At 38.1% G+C, this 22,687-nt stretch overlaps 1 protein-coding gene across 1 annotated transcript; it reads left to right on the plus strand.

The window, feature by feature from the left end:
• The first annotated feature begins 430 nt into the window (after nt 1-430).
• LOC107664012 (regulator of cell cycle RGCC-like) lies at nt 431-4,974 on the plus strand. Its single transcript, XM_016454461.1, has 5 exons — nt 431-567; nt 712-885; nt 3,345-3,452; nt 3,557-3,619; nt 4,506-4,974. The coding sequence occupies exons 1-5, from the start codon at nt 534-536 to the stop codon at nt 4,511-4,513; spliced, it is 387 nt and encodes a 128-aa protein (XP_016309947.1). The 5' UTR covers nt 431-533; the 3' UTR covers nt 4,514-4,974.
• The last annotated feature ends 17,713 nt before the right edge of the window (nt 4,975-22,687 follow it).

Genomic DNA, 22,687 nt, shown 5'->3' on the forward strand with positions numbered 1-22,687 from the left:
ACCATCACACATCAACTTACATGAAACAAGGCATGAAGAATTAACATTTTTAATAAATATATTGAACCACATGTGGAGATTCCAAAGGGCTTTTTGAACTGTAATGCATCTTTAAATATATTTTCATGCCGTATTGCATTACACACAGTTAGCCATTTTTCCTGTAACATTATTGCTGTATTGATGGTAAAACATTGCAACACGTGAAGTCATCGCAAAAGGGTGACCATGATGGAGTTATGGTTAAAAATAAAGCAGTACTGATGTCGCACATGTGTCATAGTAGCTGTTTACTAACACATAGTTCAGGGAGGAATGACGCCAGGCCATGTAACTCACACTGAGGGCTAAAACGAGTGCGAGCGTCTCATTGGCCTCCCTCAGTCCCCGCCCTCTCCCAGAGCCGGGCGATATTTAAAACAGCCCCACAGAGCGCACTGTACGCGCCGAGGAGCTCAGACAGCACAGAGGGAGAGTGTGTCAACAGATTTGTCGGATATTTGGGAGTTTAACACACTAAAGGAGTACAGAAGATGAAGTCTCCAAAGATAAAGTCACAGAGCAAATGTAAGTCAAAAAGATTTAATAAAACTTACTGCAATTTAGCAAGACTCGTTCAGTGAAGCATGCTTGTTACACTGAGGCGATACTTTGTCGCTCTTATTCTGTTTCTGCAAGTCTGCGACAAATCTCTTGCGTTGCGTTTTCCAGCGTTTCCTGAGGAGGATGACGACCTCAGCGCCGTGCTGTGTGAATTCGACGCTGTCATTGAGGATTTCTCGTCCCCCGTGGAGAAGCGGCACTTCAGATATGATGAGCACTTGAAAACCGTGAAGAGACGGAGCAGCGCGAGCGTCAGCGACAGCGGCATCAGCGACGCTGAGAGTGAGTATGCAGCAGGAGAAAGATGCTTTTATTATTCCAGAAGAATGATAGAAGCGCCCTGAAGCCATTATCACTGCGTCACGACTAAAGCCCGGCAGCCTCAGAAGTAGCGATGTAACGATTCACTCAACTCACGATTCGATTCGATTCACGATTTTTTTTTTTTTTTTTTTTTTAAAAAAAGTTAATCTTATCTAATCTAATCTGAGCCCACACACAAGCACAAAGAACAGCTGGGTTTCATTAAACGTCTTTTAAAAGACCTTGAAACTTGTGAAAACCGTGACATTTCTGATAGTCAGCTGTAATAGCTGTTAGGAGATTGTGAAGCAGAAGAGAGTTCAGTCAGACCCTGAGACGGTCCAGCCAATGACAAAGAACCAGTGCCTTGCTCAGACGTTTTGTGGAGACTTCAGGGTATCAATTTCAAGTTAAACACTTTTTTCTTAGCCTGAAATCCATTATATATCCAAACCTTCTTGTGTGTTGAAGTGCTGATGGGATGGATCCAGAATCTGAAGATGGATTGCATCATGAATGGATATATATGGAAGCGTTCTGTTTGATTGCTTATGAGTGCATAGAAATGTTCCTTTTCACTTTTGCTCTAGAGGTGTTCTTGTGTTTAATGGTTAAGCAACAAGCGATCTCTTTACCCCACCCTTTTTCTTCTGGAACAAACGGGGTATGTGACAGACTCTGTGTTGGCACAATAAACCTTCCTCTGGTGCAGTCATGGCATTATGTGCCCTGCAGTGCCCTCATGGATCTGTGCAACTGCATTTTGGATCCAATCAAGCCTGATGCCATTTTGAGACACGTGCCATTGATCTGGATCAGTGGCTTCAAGCGGTTTTGCTTCAGGACTTTATACTGGATAAAACATCAACCTTCCTTTTAAAAGCTACTAAGCATATCCTTGAGAAAAAGAGAGAACACTTTTGCATTCTTTTAAAAAGAGTATTTATTACATAAACACCATACTTAAGTGCGAACTGAATGTAATGTTTTCAGACACTCAAATGCATGTTAATTGCAATGAAATGAAATTGCATTAGATTCAATTTATATTTAATGCCGTTAGTTGAATATATTTATAATTACACATGCAATGAAGTTACAATGTAGTGCATTTAAAATATATTAACTTTTAATATTGAATAACACACTACACTTAAAATGATAATAAAGTACTTCTTTAAAGCATGACACGAGATTAATACAACTTAATGATTATAAGGGAACCTTAAAGTAAAACTTACAAATTTGACATTATTACAGTTAGTGTACCTAAGTGTGTTTAGAAATATGTACCTTTTACACTTGAGTACACTAATTGAATTCGTATTTTATTATCTGCAAATACAATATTTAAAAAAAAAATACTTTAACGTGCACATTCAGTACAATTAAGCACGCTTCTTTTTCACAAGTGCATTTAATTAATTAATCTAATTGTGTATAAATATATGATTATTTGGCTGATTTTAGGGTTTAAAAGCACTAATGTAGATGACACAGTCAGTCTCAGCTGAGAGGATACTGGCACGTTTCACCAGCTGACAGGCGAGAGGATCTAATGACTGAGGCGGTGGGAAAAGTTGAGCTTCTGTGTAATGGCACGCCTGCTCTGCCTTTAACGTCGAGCAGGGCTACGAATGTGTAAACAACGTTTTTTAAGATTGAGTGTGGCGTACCGGGTCAGACCTTTGGATTTAAATGAACCTGCTCGAGGGTGGGTCGCGGTTGAACCCACTTTGAAAGTGTACTCGTGAGAGAGAGTCTTTTATTAGAGGAGTATGCATTGATTACAAACTCAACCCGCTCTACTAGCACAGATTAACCCCCAACACCCCCTTCCCCCTCCGGTTATGGGTCACTGCACATGTTTGGCAAGCCTGTGTGGTAGAGAGCAGTGCTGCTCCACTGCTTTTACATTAGGCATTAAATGGTGACTCAACACAAGTGAATACTATAGACTTTCAGACTTGAGTTTTTCCAGCTGCCCCTTGAATTTCAATGGTTTCATGCTCTCGGCAAGGAAAAGTGGGTAACGCTTTATTTTAAAGTGTCCTTGTTACACATGTTACATGTACTTACTATTACATGTACAATACATTATGCATAATTACACACAAAGCCTAACCCTAACCATATAGTAAGTATATGTAGTTAATTAATATTACTCAGTGCTTAAATGTATAGTTACACTGTAACAAGGACACCTTAAAATAAAGTGTAACTGAAAAGTGTACAAATGTTGAAAGTGAAATAGTATTTAATGCAGTTTGAGTCATACTTTCTTTTACCTTGCATGTAGTTCATGTTTTTTGTGGATATGGCATGTTACACAAACTGACCCGTGACATATGAATTTGCAACAAAACACGGTAGAGTTTTCGGAAGTGTCAGTTTTACATTTCTGACTTCCTCTGTCTCTTTCTTTCCTTCTGTAACAGGTGCAGAGTCCTTGAACAGAAACAGTTTCAGCTTCAGTGATGAGAAGCTCAACTCTCCCAGCGTCTTCTCCCCCTCACCAAACAGTCCCTTGGTCACATCTCCTAAACGTGAGTTGAAATATATGTTTCTTTTTTACATATTTAATGCGAATGAGACGGTTTTAGGTTTATTTGCTGTACTATGTTGATCAACTGTGTATTGTCTTCTTCAGCTAAACTCGGAGATACTAAAGAGCTAGAGGACTTCATTGCTGACCTTGACAGAACATTAGCAAGTAAGTGCTGAATGATGTCAATTTTAGAGACAAAAATGGGGTGAAATGTTGGGTGGTTTAAAAACATGCATAAAATCATGCTGCAGTGTATTTCTTGTCTGTTGATAGCAAGGGCTGAATGGTATAACAGTGTGTAAATGGTAGAAATATGTCAGCTTGTAGAGATTCTGCTTTACCATTTACAGATATATTTCGAGTGGTTAGGACTGCTTTACATGATGCAAGTGTCAAAACATCCCAAACAAGTTGAGATGAGGACAAACTTATTGATGGGTGCTTTTACACAGAATTTGAGAATGAGTTAATTTGTTTACAGTTGCTGAGCAGCATCACAACACAGCACACTTTAAGATCTCAGACAGTGCTTCATTTGGAAAGTATCACACTCTAGTTATTTTGCCCACACATATGATAGACAACTTTCAGATATAATACAATATAATATACAAGTGTTACATAATATAGTCAGTGCAAAAACAGCTTCAAAAATTAAGAATACAGCAAACAATCTTTTAATTTACATCTATTGTTTTTTAAGACCAAATAATCAACTTAAATGGAGTACCTTTAATGTATTTACTATAATATGATATAATATAATATGTAAAATAAAAGGGACATATAATAAAGTTTGTTTAATGATAATAATATATTACTTTCAACATTGATAATAATAATAAAGGTTTCTTGAGCAGCAAATCAGCATATTAGAATGATTTCTGAAGGATCATGTGACACTGAAACTGCTGAACATGCAGCTTTGCATCACAGGAATAAATTACATTTTAAAATATTTCCAAATAGAAAAGATTTTGGCCATATCGTCCAGCCCTAACATGAAAATGTACTAAGTCTGTTCTCTGCTTGACTGTGTTTTTTCCTCCAGGCATGTGAGTAAGAGACGGGGTGACTGGGGCCCACCACATTGTAGCTCCGCTGGGGGACGACAGCCAGACCGCACCTGACAAACCTGAACTACTTTGAAGATGGAGAAGACATGGTCAGGGTTGACGATGACGTTCACAAAGACTTGCACCCATACAAACACACTCAAATACAAATGCATAAGAAATACACTTTTGACAGGAATGGCTGTGCTCTCTGAAAAACTTGAGCTGTAAGATTATTTAAATAGCTTTTTATAGAAATATATTTTTAATTTTATAGAGTTGGTTATTGTAAATTTATCTGTAATACCATTTTGTGAATTTATATTTTTGTATTTCATGTAAATATTGTTTCGGACACTATCGCTTTGTTATAAGCCTTTTCTGTCACATGAGAATAAACTTAATTCATTAGAAAAACTGGAAAAGCAATAATAACGTGTATTTAATACAACTAATGTCTTCTATGAGATTAAAGTTGACAGATTTTAAGATGTGTCATGGCATTATTTCATTGTGTCTGGTTGCATCAAAAGCTAATTTCGTTGACAGAAGATTTACTTTAGGACACTAAGAGTACATTGCTAATTAATTCAGGGCTGTGGGTCAGTCAGCTAAAGCTCTTGAGCAGTCTGTGAATGATTGACCTCACAGCAGGGGCTTGAGACCGTGAGCAGTTGCTCTGCAGAAAATGTGACACCTGGTCACCTCCTCAGCACTTTGTGTCCAAATCTGTGTCTGGATCCTGCCACAGTAATCGTCTGTCTGCTCTGCTCTGCTCTGTCACCGTACATTTCTAATGTGATCATTAAACCAGAAGAAATCCTCTCTACAGAATGTAGATTTATTATTTGATTGGACTTCCAAATGTTAAACCATTAAAAAAATAAACTAAAATGCAAAATGACTAGGCTACTATTCAAATGTTTGGAGTCGGAAAGATTTCTTTTTTTCTTCTTCTAAAAAGTATCTTATGCTCACTAAAGCTGCATTTATTTGATTTGTTAAAATGTAATTTATGCCTGTGATGCAAAGCTGAATTTTCAGCATCATTACTCCAGTCTTCCGTGTCACATGATCATTCAGAAATCATTCTAATATGCTTTTATACGAAACATTTATTATTATTATCAATGTTGAAAACAGTTGTGCTGCTTAATGTTGTTGTGGAAACCATGATAGATATTTTTCAGGATTTTTTTGCTCAGCAGTTCAGCATTTATTTTGAGATTTTTTTGTTGCATTATAAATGTTGCTTTTGTTCAATTTAATGCATGCTTATTGAATGGAAGAATTCAAAAACACTTTAAAGTTGCTGATCTTGAGGTCATGTGACAACATAGCATAATATTATTTGAAGCAGTTATCATTGGATAAAGTCTTAAAAAAAAAAAAAAAAACAGTAGACAGTATAGAGTTGGCCTACATACTCCGGTAATATCTACATACTGCACAGTAAGCTAGTCTTGATCATGGTCAAAGATGCTCAGAAATACACAGCTTTCGGTTGACACTTTATATAATTTCACTAGCAAAAAACCCATGATGCTCCGTGAATAGAAGGTAAAACATCCCAGTACTTATGTCAGTCCTGGCAATGCTCCAATGTGTCATTTGATATTCAAATCTTAAGAAAATGTAGAGAGCATGCAGTCTGGTAAAGTCATTGCTGAAACATCAGCTAGATAGGGTGCGGTCACATTAGTGAAATATAGCAGGCAAAAAAGCTCCATTGTCTATTGTCATTAGTAGCGATGTATGAAGCACAGTTCACAGAAGTCACTTTCAAACCAAGCAGCTTTCTGTTGATCAACGCATCGAATCCACAAGGAAATCCTTTCACCTGTGCAGGCAATTACAACAAAATGGTTAGTTCATAGGATGAACAATGTTAAAGGGGGGTGTTTCATGCATTCAGAGTTGTTTTCACTTTTAAAGATTCTCATGCTAAGCATGGACAATGTTTCAAAAAACAATTTGGACGTATGATGGAGTATTTCTGTGCTAAAAATCTTACTTCCGGGTTCATACAAGTTTCGGAGAGTTTTTTTTTTTCGATCATGGCTCTTCATGACGTAGATGAGGGTGGAACTACTTATATGGGCATTTCTCCCGGAAGAGCACGCCCGCGCACACATCAACCAGAGCGAGAGCAGATCGCGCCCATCAACGCGCTTCATTCAGCAGCGCTGCACGGGACTTGCTCGGGAAGTGTGTTTTTGGTTGTAAGGGAAAGATAACTTTGTTCAGCTTCCTAAAGAACCCAACATTATGTAAACAGTGGATGCAGTTTGTTTTTCCGGAGCAGTAATGGAGTTTCACAAGTGTGTTTGTTGACGAACGTTTTATAAACAAGGCCCAGTTCAACGCTGGATTAGCACATCGTTTGATACTGAAGGATGGAGCGGTGCCAGCTATAAAAGATCCCAGTCATGATTCAGAACTGCAGACGGTAAGTAAAACTGCATCAAATGTCTGTGTTTAGTTGGCAGTCGGAGCTCAAGTGCTCGTCACTCTTCAGCTCCGCCACGGCGCGCCTCCAGGAGCTCTGCTGTTTCCGGAGAGAATCGTAAAGCTGTATCTTGCTTTTATAAATATGATAAAACTAAAGACTTTTGGGAGATATGAAGGATGCAGTACTACTCTATAGGTACTCAAGATTAACACGAGATTAGGTGAAACTGTGTGTGTTATGGCCCCTTCAAAAATGACTATAAAATTCAGACATCTTGAGACCATATCAAATATTAATATGCCAAGACAACACAGTGCTTAGTGACTGCATCCACCCTAGTTGTGGTCACATTTACTGTTGCTCTGAAATATTGTGGGTGATTCAGTCATATAAATAGAAATTTCACTTGTGTTCAAGTTTGTCATGCGAATTCGTCAAATTGATCAACAGAAAGCTGCTTGGTTTGAAAGTGACCTCAGTGTGAACTGTGCTTCATACATCTCGACACTATTAAGAATAGATCTTTTTGCCTGTGAAATTGCACGCTAATGAACTACTACCAGAACATTTGTTAATTGCAATTATTAATATTAATGAATGAAATTAACATTGCTGCCTTTTATCATATTGCTGCTAAATCCATTTTTTTATAAAAGACACAGTTGTTTCAGTGACTTTATCATGGGTAATGGGGTTTCTGCTTCTCATGGCTAAAACATCCTTGTGTGGCTTATTACTTTTTTCAGTGAGGTAATCTACAGTCAAATTATGTTTTTCTGGACCATTTTTGCATTGTGTGGAAACTCATGAGGCCTCATCAAGTTCATCAGATCAAATCAAACTTTGGCACAATCCAGCTGAGCATCGGTCCGCATGAAACGGATGTTGCCCTGTTTGTTTCTTCAGTGCAGCTGGCACATGCAGCAGACTCACTGTCCCGCAGCTTTTCAGCACCTGTGCTCATTGTTGTGCTCAGGACAGCGGCAGCAGCAGCGCTCTCACATCCTCATCGGCACAGGCCAGCGGGTGCTAGATGTGCTGACATAACAGCTCAACTCCAAGATAAGTTGCTTGGCACCTCCTGGCAGCTCTGGTTCTGTGGGCTTGGCTGGATGAGGACGGCCAGTGGTCTGGAAGTGTGGGAAAATGGGAGAGGTGAATAACATGTCCGGCTGGACATTCAGCCAAGACAAACAACTTTCCCAAGTGGGAGATCAGTGTCCGTATGTGGGATAAATTCACTAAGAATGCGTTATGACAACTTCTAATGAAATTATGTTCAACAAACTAGAGGAGTATAAACAAATGTTTAAGTTGATTACTCAAGTTAATAAGTTGTTCCAACTAACGTTAACATAACTGAACCAATTAATCTTATCTCTTTCAGTCATAACAGCTTGCATAGCACGTTAAATGTAACTTATTTATTATGTAAATTTAATGAATGATAAATGGTATAATGATCAATTTAATTCAAGATTATTTGTATACCGCTTTTCACGAAGCAGCTTTACCGAAAATAGTACGTTTCTACATTACATTTAGGAGTAGGTTATTAGTGGTGACTATGGCAGAAATGTACAGTAAGAATCATGCAGTTAGTTACAAATTACACATAATCAAACAGACGGTGAACACTATTAGCTGCAATGATTATATGTTGCGATTTAAACTTTGCGATTGCGATTAAGCTAAATTTGGTCTTAAATGTCTTAAACTCTTAAATCAATGTCAATTCTCCAACTGAACTCCAACAGATCCTTCACTTTACTAAAAAACCCAAAATAAAACCATATACAATTTTGCCTACTATATATGATTTTGGATGCAGCCAATCTCTCTTTATCCAGCCAAGCATGCTGGGAAGTAGAAATCCACTGCATAAATTAAAAGACAATATCGTTAATTTACTACAACTCATAAAAAAAATCAAACAATGCAGAAATTTGGTGATAGGTTCCCTGAATTTCTTCTTAGGAGGTATTTACATGGCACCATTTTCAATTAAACACAGAAAACTTCTAGTGCGATTTGGCTGTTCATTTACACAACAACTGCGTTTCGGGGTCCTGAAAATGCAAACTTTTAAAAATGGGTTTCAATGTGCAAAAAATTGAAAAAATGATACTACTATCATCTCCATGTAAACTATGAAAACGGTGACATCGTGCGCATGTTACATGTTCAGTCTATATGTATGTGTGCAGGTGTGAAAGTAACATCACCAACTACTGGCCTGGCATGATTAATACAGCGATTTTACTCGATTTTGTGGATCCATGTAAATGGGGATCATATTGATAACATTTTTGTCTGTGCACAAAAATGCAAAGGAAAAACTTTTCTGTTTTTAGTATAAATCGTTGTCGGGTAAACGTACCTTTTGAGTGCACTGACACATCAGTGTGTTCCCATACATTAGACATTAAACAGTTAAACCAGAGCATTTCTCTGTGAACTCATGCTGTTAGACAAGATGGAAATAACATAGCGATTTTTCCTCCAGTGACAGCAGCTGGGGGCAAACATGAGCTATAGTTCACCCTGAAAGAAGCCATGGTGCTACGTCTGACAGACTGTGTGCAGAAAATGAGAGCGTTTCACTGAAGAAACATCAGCACAGGCATGCTCTTACAGGCACATGATTTCTCTAAACACTTCAGGAAATTGAAACATTCATATTCATAACTGACAGGCCTGTGAATTGTTCTCTCTCAAGTTCACATTTAGCTTTTGTTCCACAATGATCAGCATTTCAAAGGAGAACGCTCTGCACTTTTGTTGGCTGTTTTTGCAAAATTGTTGGTGAGAGTGGAAATGATCATCTGTCATCGATGGATTATCTGTGACTGCTCTTCACTGAGTCATGAACAGGCCCAGACCGATTGGGTCAGCAGTCTCATGCTGCATTCAGAATCGCATACTGGCATACACTACTCATTCTACTTCTGCCATAGACAGATGTGGTCTATCAGAGACTGGAAATTAACTTCTGGTCTGAGGGTGTTTACACTTGGCAGCTCTGAGTTGATTAAAACGATTACTCTGTTAATGTGGTTCATTTGATTAAGTGTGAACGCTGGCATCTGAACCTTGTTGCGCACCCAACAACCGGACCGAAACCCACCTTTTCAGGGGGTATAGGTCCACTTCCAAACAAACTCTGGTGCAGTTCCACTGATGTATGAATGCAACATGGACCGAAGACGTCTAAATGAACCAAAAACAGGATGTGATGTTATAAGATGCAACCCTAAAAAGGACAGAATCCTCAAGGAGGAATTCCCGTTGCTGTTTTGACTCCTTTACACAGTTTATAAGCTCTTCTTGAGTTATAGGCTAATAAAAATACTACTAGGCCTATGTTGACAAGGGGTGTAAGAAAATATCGATACACGTGAGTATCGCGATATTTTGTTTGGCGATACTGTATCGATTCTCAAAAACGCAATTTTGATATTTAAAAAAAAATGTATACAAGATTCATGGGCATTGTTTCGTTTTGAGTTTATATCCCGACCGCTAGATAGCAGTCTTATTACCTCTGAACTTAAACAGTGACAATGTGTGTTCCGCTCCCGCAAGGTTTGTCCAGTTCCGCCTGCTCCCGCAAACATTCTAATATTGCATATAATTTTCACGTATCAATGGGGAGTATTTAAATCTCTTTTAAATGAGCGCTGGCGCTGTTCACTTTCACTTTCGATTTCGCGATCACGCGCACTCTGTGTAAAGGGAGAGCATCTTACGATATAAGATATTTGTTAGTGAGCTCCAGATCCGTTGAGTAGCAAATCCTCCACCATGGTTTTGTAGGTCATCCCTCCTCTTGACCCATGATCAGTCAAATCTGACTCCTGCAAGCACTTAATTGTCCCTCGAACTGCACAAAAAGTGGTTCAATAGCATTGAATGTTACAGAGACAGATTAATGCAAATGCAGATTCCACTATGTTCTTGTAAAAAAAAAAATTATATATGTATATGTGTGTGTGTGTGTGTGTGTGTGTGTGTGTGTGTGTGTGTGTGCGTATGTAAATTGATTTTTTGTTGTTGCTAAGGTTTGGTGGTGTGTTCTAAATGACAGTTTTCCTAAAATTATATCCTATTCTCCTATTCCTAAAATAAGAAATATACCAATATATTGTCTTGCTTACAGTATCGCAATATATGGCAACATATCGTATTGCAACCCCTGTATCGTGATACGTATCGTATCGCCAGATTCTTGCCGATACACAGCCCTAAATTGACCAACAATCGATAGAATCGACCTACAAGTGTAAACGCATCCTGAGACTACTGGCACTGAAGACTGGAGTAATGATGCTGAAAATTCAGATTTGCGTCACAGGAATAAATTATATTTTAAAATACATTACAATAGAAAACAGTTCTTTTACATTAATATTTCACAATATTTACTATATTTTTGATCAAATAAATACAGCCTTAGTGAGCATAAGAGAATTCTTTCAAAAACATAACAAAAATCTTAATGGTCCCAAACATAATGTATACCACAGAGGGTTCATATCAGGCTAAGAGCAGGTGCAAATGGGGCCACAGATTATATTATGACTAATATTATGGAGAAAGTAATGTAACAATCGAGCAGAAAGCACTACTCACTGGATTTCAAGGCCATTAAATCGTGGTTATTAAGCAGGGCAGAATTGTGTTTTGACAGCTCTATCCTGAATGTGGTGCAGAAGCTGGTGGCTGAGGATGTGGCATATGCCACATAAAGAGAGATGAAGATGAGGTATCACGTCACATTAAAATGAGTCCTCTTCTAAGAATTCACCGATCAATCCAGCAGCATGCGGAGATTCCTGTGGTTCCAGTATCCCGTGAACGAAAGAATTCAGAATAACCCAAACACTATACATCTATAGGCCTTACTCACACCACAGAAGTCACACACTGGGATACTGGTTTGAGGGTGGTGTGTAGCCCTCCGGCCCAGTGAGGAACATTGATTTAAAGTGATGGAACTCCCAGGCTGAAGACTCTCAGCCGCTCCATTGTGTCTGTCCTTCCCCTGACCGCCAGTCTCCAGCCACCTCTCACCCAAACGCACGGCAAAAGAGCCCAGGTCAAAGGTCACACAAAAAGACACCGGGGTTCCAGAGGGAGAAAGGACAGCGGAAAGCTTGATGAAGAATTTCTCTTTGAACAGCGTGAAAGCGGAAAATGGTGCTTAATCCGGTATGACCTAACCTCTGAAAAGACCACAGGAGCTCAATGGAATATACTTGTCTGAATGATTCAGGGATAAAGAGAAAATTAAAATTGTCAGCATAATTGTTTTTCTTTCAGTGTTTCTACAGATCTAATGGGTGAATGAAACTGATAACGCAAGATGGTTGTAACTTCACCAAGTTCAAGTGTTCAACCTGTTACCAAAGTTTTATAAAGTTTTTATTTTTTCCCCCTGGTTTTACAGACAAAGCTTAAGCCTAGTCTCAGACTAAAATGCATATCTGGGCTGTTTAAACTGAAAGAAACTTGCACTGACATTGTTTTGTCTCAAGATGCAGACCAGTATTATTTATAAAAGATACTTAAATGTATTAATTGAACTATAGTCTAATCCTGGCTTAACCTAAACCCTGTCTGATGAACCAGGCCTTTATTTTTATGTTTTATTTATAGCAAAAATAAGCTTATCACTCAGCTATAAAACAATATTTGGTCCCAAACTAGCTAAACCATAATATAGTATTCTAAAAAAAAAGAAGAAGAAAAGGATTTAGTTTAATTTAGCAATTTGATTTGATTTTATTAAAAATTAAATTTGTCTATTTAATATTTATTTCATTTAATTGATCTAATATAAAAAAGTCAATATAAAATATAAAATTACCTTATTAAAAAAAAAAATCATTAAAAAATCATAAAAAATAAGAAACTAGAAAAATCAGTCCCAACCCAGTGGCTGACATTTGGCACTGCTGAACAAAAAAAAAAACTGGTTCCTCATTACAATAATAATAATGCAGTAGTGAAATACAGTAGTGTCCCAGATGGTGTGTCGTAATTCAGACTCCTTTTCCATTGTGATCAGACCGCCTGATGTCCATCTGCTGCACGGCTCTGAGGCAAGCTAAACTACCCTCATCCCAGTGCTGTTTCCTGACAGGAGAAGGTCTCATGAAGACTGCTCAAAGTTTGCAATCAAAAGTAATAGTGGCTCATCAAATTCTTCTTCTTTTATAAAGAAAACTCTCATATCCTACATCACAACTTGCCATAATCGGCAGATTCCATTGGTTAACCCAAGACTAAAGGGTTAAAATGTATCTGAAATGGAATAAAAGAACATGCCGTCATCACTGACCCTGGCCAGTTGAAATTGCTTTAAAGGCAAATGTAATGGGAGGTCACCAAGTCTTATGATTATATAGTCATAAGTGAATCATTTGCTCTTTGTTCATTCAGAAAATAAAGCAGGAGGGACTGAGAGGTCACATGAATCCGGAGATCAGTGTGTGTAAGAGATAAGATTCAGCCCAGCCGTCCCACAAACTAAAAGCTTTCAATGCAAACCTAATTACACTTGTTTGTTAATGACATTGATAAGATAGCAGAGTTTGATTTGTGACTTTATATGCGTGACCATGAATAGTCATTATTTAATCTGCAACCCATATGCTGTCATTTGAATCACAAAAGAGAATCTTCACATGCAACAGCTCTTTTACGCACAAGAGTTCACAACAAAAATTGTGTTCCACAAAACAAATAACAGCATATGGTACAACATGAGGGTGAATAAACAATGTCAGAATATTAATTTGGGCTAAATATTCCTTTCAATTGTACGAGCAGCATTCAGGGGCAGCTGTTGAGGGAATGAGACCCCAGTGTGAGACTGGGAGCTTGTAGCACTATAATCTGTAATGCTAAACAATTTGTTCCTATTCATTCCTCAATGTATCTCTCAGCACAGCTCACTTATCTGCTTGTGGCAGGCCACTGGCTGCCAGAGGAGAAAAGAAAGGCCACTTGAGAGCTCAAGAATGAGTTCTAGGCAGGGGTCTGCCAATAACACATAGGGGCTCAAAGTAGACAAGCTGTCTCCTGCAGAAGAGGCGTTTTATTTATTTATTTATTAGGTTACTTCACTCTCCATGACAATATTTGCTTTAATAAAGGGATAGCTCACCCCAAAATGAAAATTCTGTCAATTACTAAACATCATGAAATGTAGCCTATTTTCTTCCATGGAAAGTTTTGATGAATATCTCGGCATAAACATAAACATTTAACTCCCTCTTACTGAATCAAGAGCGGTTTCTCAGTAAAACAAGTGGACACAGTATCGAGATACTTAACAATAGAAAACAAACAGCACTTGATGAAGTAGATATTCACCTACAAACAAATTAAAAAGCCCACTTTTTGAGCGGTAACTTTGAGAAAATTAATCTATGCCACCACTGTGTCATGTGTATAAGCCGCCGCCATTCACACCGCAAGTGTTTTTGTGTCTGTGCACGCTGTTTTTCGGTTGTTTTTACATGTGAACATGCGCTATATTTATATGTCGTTGACCATTTCCGTTCTTTTGGCCTTTTTCGTGTTTTAAAATGTTTAAACGTGTCTAGAGACGCCTCCGTTTTGCTCAGGTCATGTGTGAAGGCTCTCAAGTCTTTAAAAAGCACGTAATAGTACTCAAGAAAATTAAAACCTCTCTCAGAGTCGAATTTTTAAGACGAGTGATTAAGTGAAATTTTTAGTGTTGTTTTTGCAAAACTAATGACATAGTCTATGCATCTAAAGGAATTACAGAGGCAAGATTTTCAATAATGAATTACTTAAATATCTCACCAAAAACTATTAGGATTTGGAAGTTTGGGTTACTACATTTGGACTGCTTTTAAGATTCTTTTGCGGTTTTACAGCACATGCCCCATTCACTTTCATTGCGTGGAGAACATCGGTCAGGATATTCATCAGAAAGTCTCCTTTTGTATTCCACAGAAAACAGAAATTCATATTGGGTTGGAACAACATGTGGGTGAGTAAATGATGACACAATTCAAAGATATTTTAATTGATAAACCTCAAACTCTCAAACAAATTCCCCACATTGGTTTGGACAGCTTCTGAGAGGGTTAGATATTATATTGAAATATTTAGGAACTCATAACCACAGCAAATGAGACATTTCAAACAAACACAGTTTCACAACATGAAACAAACACAAAATCTCTGACCCTAATCTCATTTTCCTCTTGTCAGTCCGAAGAGGTGGGTGAGTGAGTGTGCGTTTCATTTGGATCAACACCCTTTCATTTAGAGAAGTGTGTGAATCTCCCTGCAGCCTTAGGGGTGAAAGAGCACACCTTTACTGGACGCTCTCTCCTGCCACAGCACCAACAGATCATCTTCTCTTTCTGTCAGAGGGTCGATGTGTGTGGAAAGTGTCAGTATTACACATCAGGCCGAATGTACGATAATGGTGACCAGTAATAGAAAATGTTCTTCAGACTCACATCATGTGCACAACATGTGCTGGGTTACTGGACCGTTACTAAAGACTCCAAAGTTTTTCGTTGAGTGCAGGATTAAAAGAGGGATTTGGACAATTTCAGCCTGGGGCAGCATCACTCTGAGAATGGTCATCTGTCAATACCCACTCATTAGACCTGCACCAACTTTCACTGCAGGCTACTTTCAACATTATGTGAAAGAATGCTGGGCTGTGACACAGTAGTTCTTGGACATGACCATTAAGACCATATAAAATCATGAAGTGTTTTATTTTATTTATTCTTTTACCAATTGGCTTTAGACAGAATAAACACAAAGCTGCACTCTTACTGGCATCTATGGTTCTTTGGAAAACCTTTAACATTCATGGAACTTTTTCATTGAACATTTTTTAAAGGTTTTTATCCATCCATTCATTCATAAAAAAGTGTTCTTTTAGGAACTCTTCACAATTTTCTTTGGGTAACCCAAAATGTTTCTTCTGTTGCATTGCTACAAAAACCCACTTTTGGAACCTTTATTTTATTTAATGCAGTTTTTATTGACTTTTTCATAAACACTTATTCTCACAACAATAAAGATTGAACTGTCTGTAACAACATGTCTAATGCTCAAAAAACAACCCCTACAGAAAAAAACCCCACCTGCACACACACCCACACAAAAGATCATACAACATACATTAAATCGAATAATAATGCCAACCAATAGGTTGCTACAGTATGTATTTTGGAGGTGTAAGTTAGAAATCCAACACAATTAACATCAACAATAAATTTATGTTGTAAAGCTGGGGTTAATATTAATATGATGCACATTAAAATGCATCCTCATCAAGCAGTTTGATCCTCCTCTATTATAATATGATATGTAATATCACCAAGGTCAGCAAAAGACATGAAGAGGCTGGAACATTTATTTTTAGGAGTGTAGGCCACAGCTTTGACCACATTTAACTAAAGCATTAGCCTGAACAATGTTTTTTTTAAAACTAATGTAATAAGAAGTATTGCATTAGTTATAATACGATTTTATTTCATTTTGTTTGGCCAGTGTGCTTAAAGCAGAGTAAACTGAAATTTTGGGCCTGAAGTCACATTTGATAGCTGCATTAAAAGGTCTGCTTTCAGTCCATGCCTGTGTCAGGACACCTAAGGCCCTCAGCATCTGCACGCCTGCAGGGAAGGGTGTGCAGTGACCTTGTCTTATTACTGCCCACCTCAGTGCAGTGAGTAACAGCCATGTGCAGAGCTGGTTCTTCTCAAACAAAAGAGACAGATGCTCAGTCTTTCCTCTGGCTTCACCTCTGCCACTTCTCCAGATACGGCACTTGCCCTGTTCTAACTTGCCCAGATTTATGAGTCGAGTGCAATGTTTTCCACCGCACAAATGACGTTGCATATACACAAGGTGGGCGGAAGATTATCAATAGAGTACTAAACCTAAAAGAACAGTCCGCCGATTCAAGAATGATGCCTAGAGGCCTTAAAGGCAGTTATAGGGAAATAAACAGTGTTGGTGCTGTGACATGCAGAATGCAGGTGTAAGATTTCAAAGCTTTAACATTCTCAAATAAGACAAACAAATATTAAAGTCAACATTATGACATGTTGTCTCCATATTCTTCCCTGTATATCTTAACTGCCACATTCAGCAGAGAGCCACAGTAAGCGTTTCAAATGATGTAAAAATGCCTCTGGCGATCACATGATGCTGTGATCTGCGCAACATGACCTGCAGGCATGCAGAACGGAGTCCAGGGATAAACGTGGGCACAGTGTTTCCTAATACTAAAGTTACTCTAGGACAGGACATGCAGACTTGATAGTGCATGTTACCTCAATAGGAGCTGCTTATGTTAGATTTACCGCCGATTCAGGAATGATGCCTAGAGGCCTTAAAGGCGGTTATAGGGAAATAAACAGTGTTGGTGCTGTGACATGCAGGATGCAGGTGTAAGATTTCAAAGCTTTAACATTCTCAAATAAGACAAACAAATATTAAAGTCAACATTATGACATGTTGTCTCCATATTCTTCCCTGTATATCTTAACTGCCACATTCAGCAGAGAGCCACAGTAAGCGTTTCAAATGATGTAAAAATGCCTCTGGCGATCACATGATGCTGTGATCTGCGCAACATGACCTGCAGGCATGCAGAACGGAGTCCAGGGATAAACGTGGGCACAGTGTTTCCTAATACTAAAGTTACTCTAGGACAGGACATGCAGACTTGATAGTGCATGTTACCTCAATAGGAGCTGCTTATGTTAGATTTACTCTCTGCTCAGTGAACAGGGCATGGCAGCACCAGCTTTGTGTTTCTTTTAAATATCAAGAAATGCAAATAGACATATTTCCACACTTCCTTTATACTTAAATCATTGGATAGAAACTTCAATTAAATCATGACGAAATCTGTAAATTCTACTTAAAATCAACATGAAATTAAAATGGACTGTTTTCCTAATTCATGTTCCTGGTCTTATTATGCACAATTCCCTATATTGATCGTTAATCCAAATGAAAAATCTACACTGGTCTTGGCAAGGGAATATGCCATTTTTAATGTTTAGTCAATGAAATTAAGGCTGAGGGATAGATGCACAATCTGCCGTACTGATCATTTGTCTTTTGTCTAAATTGTCCGCAATGGGCATCTAATCAAAATAAATCAAATTCCGTCATTGTAAAGCATCAGGCCATTGTGTAAGTTCAGAACAAGAGAACTGAAATGTTCCAGACTTCCGGTTCTGCATAATTACACACCGATGAGTCTTGTTACACACCCTGCCACTGCACACACACTGTATAAAAGAGCTTCATTCAGAGCTGTGTGCCCTGTTTAACTTTCCGAAATATTTGTGCTCAGTTTACAATGGTGCATACTAGGAATTATTTGCATGTGAAATATGTGCACGCTTTTCATTACCCACATTTAAACTGAGTGCTGGAATTATGATGGGAGGTGAAACCCAGTGTATGGACTATGAAAAAAGCTCAGTTGATTTTAGTTAACGTTCTTCCAGGTTAAAGTTCATGACACTGAAGCGGGTCAGTGTGTTAATGCTGATGTCAGGAATCTCCTGCAGGAATGCACATGAGCAGAGGGAGTGTGTGCTCTGAATGATTGTAGCAGAGATACTATCAGAAACAAGCCATTCCACAGGCTGCCTGTAGACGCCGTCTCTATGATACATCAGTGTCTTGTTAAAATATGACTTGTTATGGAACAATCTGGCATAATGCATAATTTACTTTCTCCTGGGTGAAAGGCAATAATTTAGGGGAAAATGGTGGTGGTGACTGTGGGAACATCAGTTACTTCAACTTACAAAACTACCATCAAGACAGTATTTTCTATGTTGAAAAGATTCATTTGCAACTGCATTTAGAAGATCCACACAGAAGGTGTTCCTACGAAACAAAACAACACAACAAACAAACAAACAAACAAACAAACAAACAAACAAACAAGAACAGAAAAGTTTCTACATTTTTAACTTTAGTGTTGTTGGGTCTCTGGGGGTCTTCAACAAAAACAAGCAAACAAAACAACACAAAATAAAAAAACAAAACAACAACAGAAACAGAAACAAAATAAAACAATACACATTTAAGATTTAGGAACAAATAAGTTGCTAAAATATATTTCAAAACTTGACTCTAGTTTACAGAATTATTGGGTGAAAACAAACAACCACCCCCCCCCCCACAATTTTGAGTTTAGTGTCCTCTACAGAAAAAAAAACACAAACAAAAAATACATTTGTAAACTTTTGAGTTTAGTGTCCTCTACAGAAAAAAAAACACAAACAAAAAATACATTTGTAAACTTTTGAGTTTAGTGTCTTCTACAAAAAAAAACACAAACAAAAACATTTCTAAAATGTTGAATCTAGTTTACATAGTTTCATGTTTAAAAAAAAACAAACAAAAAAGATGAGAAAATGTTTTAACAAATAATTTTGCTTACACTTTTGACCCTAGTGTGCACAGTGTTGTTTTCTACAAAAACAAACAAAACAAAACACAAGAAAACAAAAGAAAAAAAAAATCACAAAAATGTTTTTAACATCATGAGAAACCAATACCTTTCTAACAAATTATTTTGCTTAAACATTTGACTGTAGTGAACACAGTTTGTTTTCGGGTCTCCCGGGGTTTTTCTACAGCACAAATCAAGTGATGAAATGCTAAGCGACCATTCATTTGCATCAGGCAGCAGTGAAAGGCCAGTATGCATTTATGACCGGAGCCTGGACTCAGTGCTGGGAAAATGAGAGGTGTGGGTCAGCGTGGGCCAGCTGGACACACACACACCCACAGGAACTGAACATCCTGCTAAACTAATCAGCATCCCTCACACGCTGTAGAGTACAACACATCATCCAAACACACAGCGTCACACCCATCTGACATAATCTAGTGATGAAAGAACACAAGAATGATGAGAAGAGAGGGAATCACTCAATATGATGTAAAAATACACTATCAAGACAAACATCCAGGAACTTTAAATGGACATTTCACTTAAAAATGACAAATCTGTCATCATTTATTCACCCTCATGTCCATCCAAACTTGATGACCTTTTCTTTTTTCGATGGACACAAATGATGAATGATAAATGTCATTCTCAATCCTTTAAGGATAAAAAAAAAAAACTTATATAAAGTAAATAATGGCATGACTTTCATTTTTGTGTAAACTAGTCCTTTGACAGTGACAAAACAAACTGAGAAACACAAGGCTGATTGTGTTGCTAAGATTTATAAACCAAGTTAGACTCAGTCCAAGACATCTGGATGTGTTTGCATCCCATGTGACACCAGCGCTTGTGGAAGCTGCAGTGATTTGGCAGAGTAAAGCAGCAGTTGAGGGTGAATTGCAGGGCTGGAATCTGCTTCCCCTCTCCAGCCTCTCCAGCACTGATCTGAGAAACAAAAGAGATGAAGATCCGGTGTCCAATCTTATCCATCATGCTCCATAGCCTCACATTGAACCATTGGCACCTTGTTGGTCTTGATGGATGAGGTCGGTCAGACCCTGAATATTCATATTCTCCTCTTTGACACCCCCATGAGGGTGAACAGGACAGATCCAATCTTCAGACCGAGGGGAACTGCATTCCTGCATGGACTTGGTTCAGAGAATAATGGATGACACAGTTCAAAATATGCATACTATCACACAAACTCAGGACTCATTAGTTTGAATGAAATTAGAAAATACTTGAGCAATAAGCTATGAGAAACCGTGCTATATTGACCCATTGGAATATGAAAAGCATATTTTGAGAGCACCAAGTGGTAATGGCAGTCTAGTGCTGGCAGTTTCTGATGGAGTAATTGGGTAGTAATGACAGCTCTGTGTTAAAGCCCACCTGATGAGCACCTGTGGTCGTTCATGGGCCTCCCAAGTTCCTAAAACAGCCCAGATCCCCTACACACACACACACACACACAGAGCAGCAGCAGACTGTCGTAATCCTGACCCAATAGCCATGACAGATATAGTCAGAGCTGACACATCTCCTCTGTGCCCAGACACCTGGCCTCCTATACTTTCTCGTGAAAAACACCTTACATGACGCTTTCCCAAGAATCCCTCATTGTCCGGTAATGGAAAATGAGACAACAGCTGACAGACTGTTAAATATACACTTGTCCCAAACTTGCCAAACTTCTGTCATCATTTATTCACTGGTGCTGCTCTGTGAATCGTTATGATGCTCTTTACCATATAACAAAATTTCATAGTGAACGTGGCACCATAAACGTAGTGCCTAATTGTAACTCATGTTATACAATAGCTTTGTCTGAGGAAAAGACTGAAATTGAAAAACTACTATTAATTAAAAATCTTTGCATTCTCACTTTTGAGAATGGAAATGAAAGTGCAGAGGAAATTTTCACTGAATACAGGCCCGTTCACACCAAGAAAGATAAAGATATGTAAAGATACTATAACAAGTCCACACCATAATTATAATCGAACAAAGGAACAATATCGTTAGAATCTTTCAAAATGATTTTTTCCAGCTGTTTATCAACTGATAAAAACATTGACAGCCAATCAGAATCCATCCTTCTTTAAAGAGCTTAAGTGTTTAAAGTGGCAGACGATAAAACTGCAGCATGTGCTTACAATAAACAAACATTATCATACGTTGGTGTGGATGCTAATATAGTTATCATTATAGTTATCTTTACAGTTAATTACTTTACAGTAATATTAAAGGTCACCTATTATGCCCCTTTTTACAAGATGTAATAAAAGTCTCGGGTGTCCCCAGAATGTGTCTGTGAAGTTTCAGCTCAAAAAAATACCCCACAGATCATTTATTATATCATTTTGAAAATGCCTATTTTGAGCGGAAGCAGAAACATTTCGTGCATGTCTCTTTAAATGCAAATGAGCTGCTCCTCCCCGCCCACTTTTCCAGAATAGAGCTGTGCTTTTACAGCTCCTTCCTCAGATACTCTGCTACAAACATATGTTTGGTTTTGATTATCATGTCTATCGTGCTGAAATCGTGTTTTAAAGCCATATCAGTTTAAACTTCTGATATACGGTTTTCTGAGCTCACACATCCGAAGCACACGCACAGAAAGCAGCTGTCACACGCATGCATGCGAGTACTAAACTAAGTTCTCTTTCATGTCTTATTGTGTTAAAACGGTCAAATACACGCAAGTTTATGTTAAAGCACGCATAAGTTACAAAAACACAGTCTTTTATGTCTGGGAAAGATATTGCATGTTTATATTAGATCTGCGTATTACGTGACAGCAGCGTAATATACATTACCTATACTGCTGACTACTCTGTTAATATGACAGAAAATCGCTCCCACAAAATCACATTTTGATGTTTGCATCTCATAACCAGCTCCATATCTATGGCTTTTCTGACATCATAAACTTGCTCGGTAGTTCACCCGGTACAGCATTGCACATGCGATGTGAAACTCTCAAATACGAGTCACTTGGAGACTAAAATGGCATTTTTTCTATCACATTTGCTTTTGTTAATACTGTCGGTTAGGTTTAGGATTTAGTGTAAGTGGTATGTTATTTTCAAACACGCATATTCTTGTTTATCACCAATCAGCAGAAATATAATTTCCGAACTGAAGCATACACCTAAAATCAGCATAAAACATTGCCAGATTCACCTTCATCTGAACTGACATTTCACTTTCTAAGTGTAGTGAAATGT

Source organism: Sinocyclocheilus anshuiensis, unplaced genomic scaffold, assembly GCF_001515605.1.
Source record: "Sinocyclocheilus anshuiensis isolate Anshui unplaced genomic scaffold, SAMN03320099.WGS_v1.1 scaffold247, whole genome shotgun sequence".
Lineage (NCBI taxonomy): Eukaryota > Metazoa > Chordata > Actinopteri > Cypriniformes > Cyprinidae > Sinocyclocheilus > Sinocyclocheilus anshuiensis.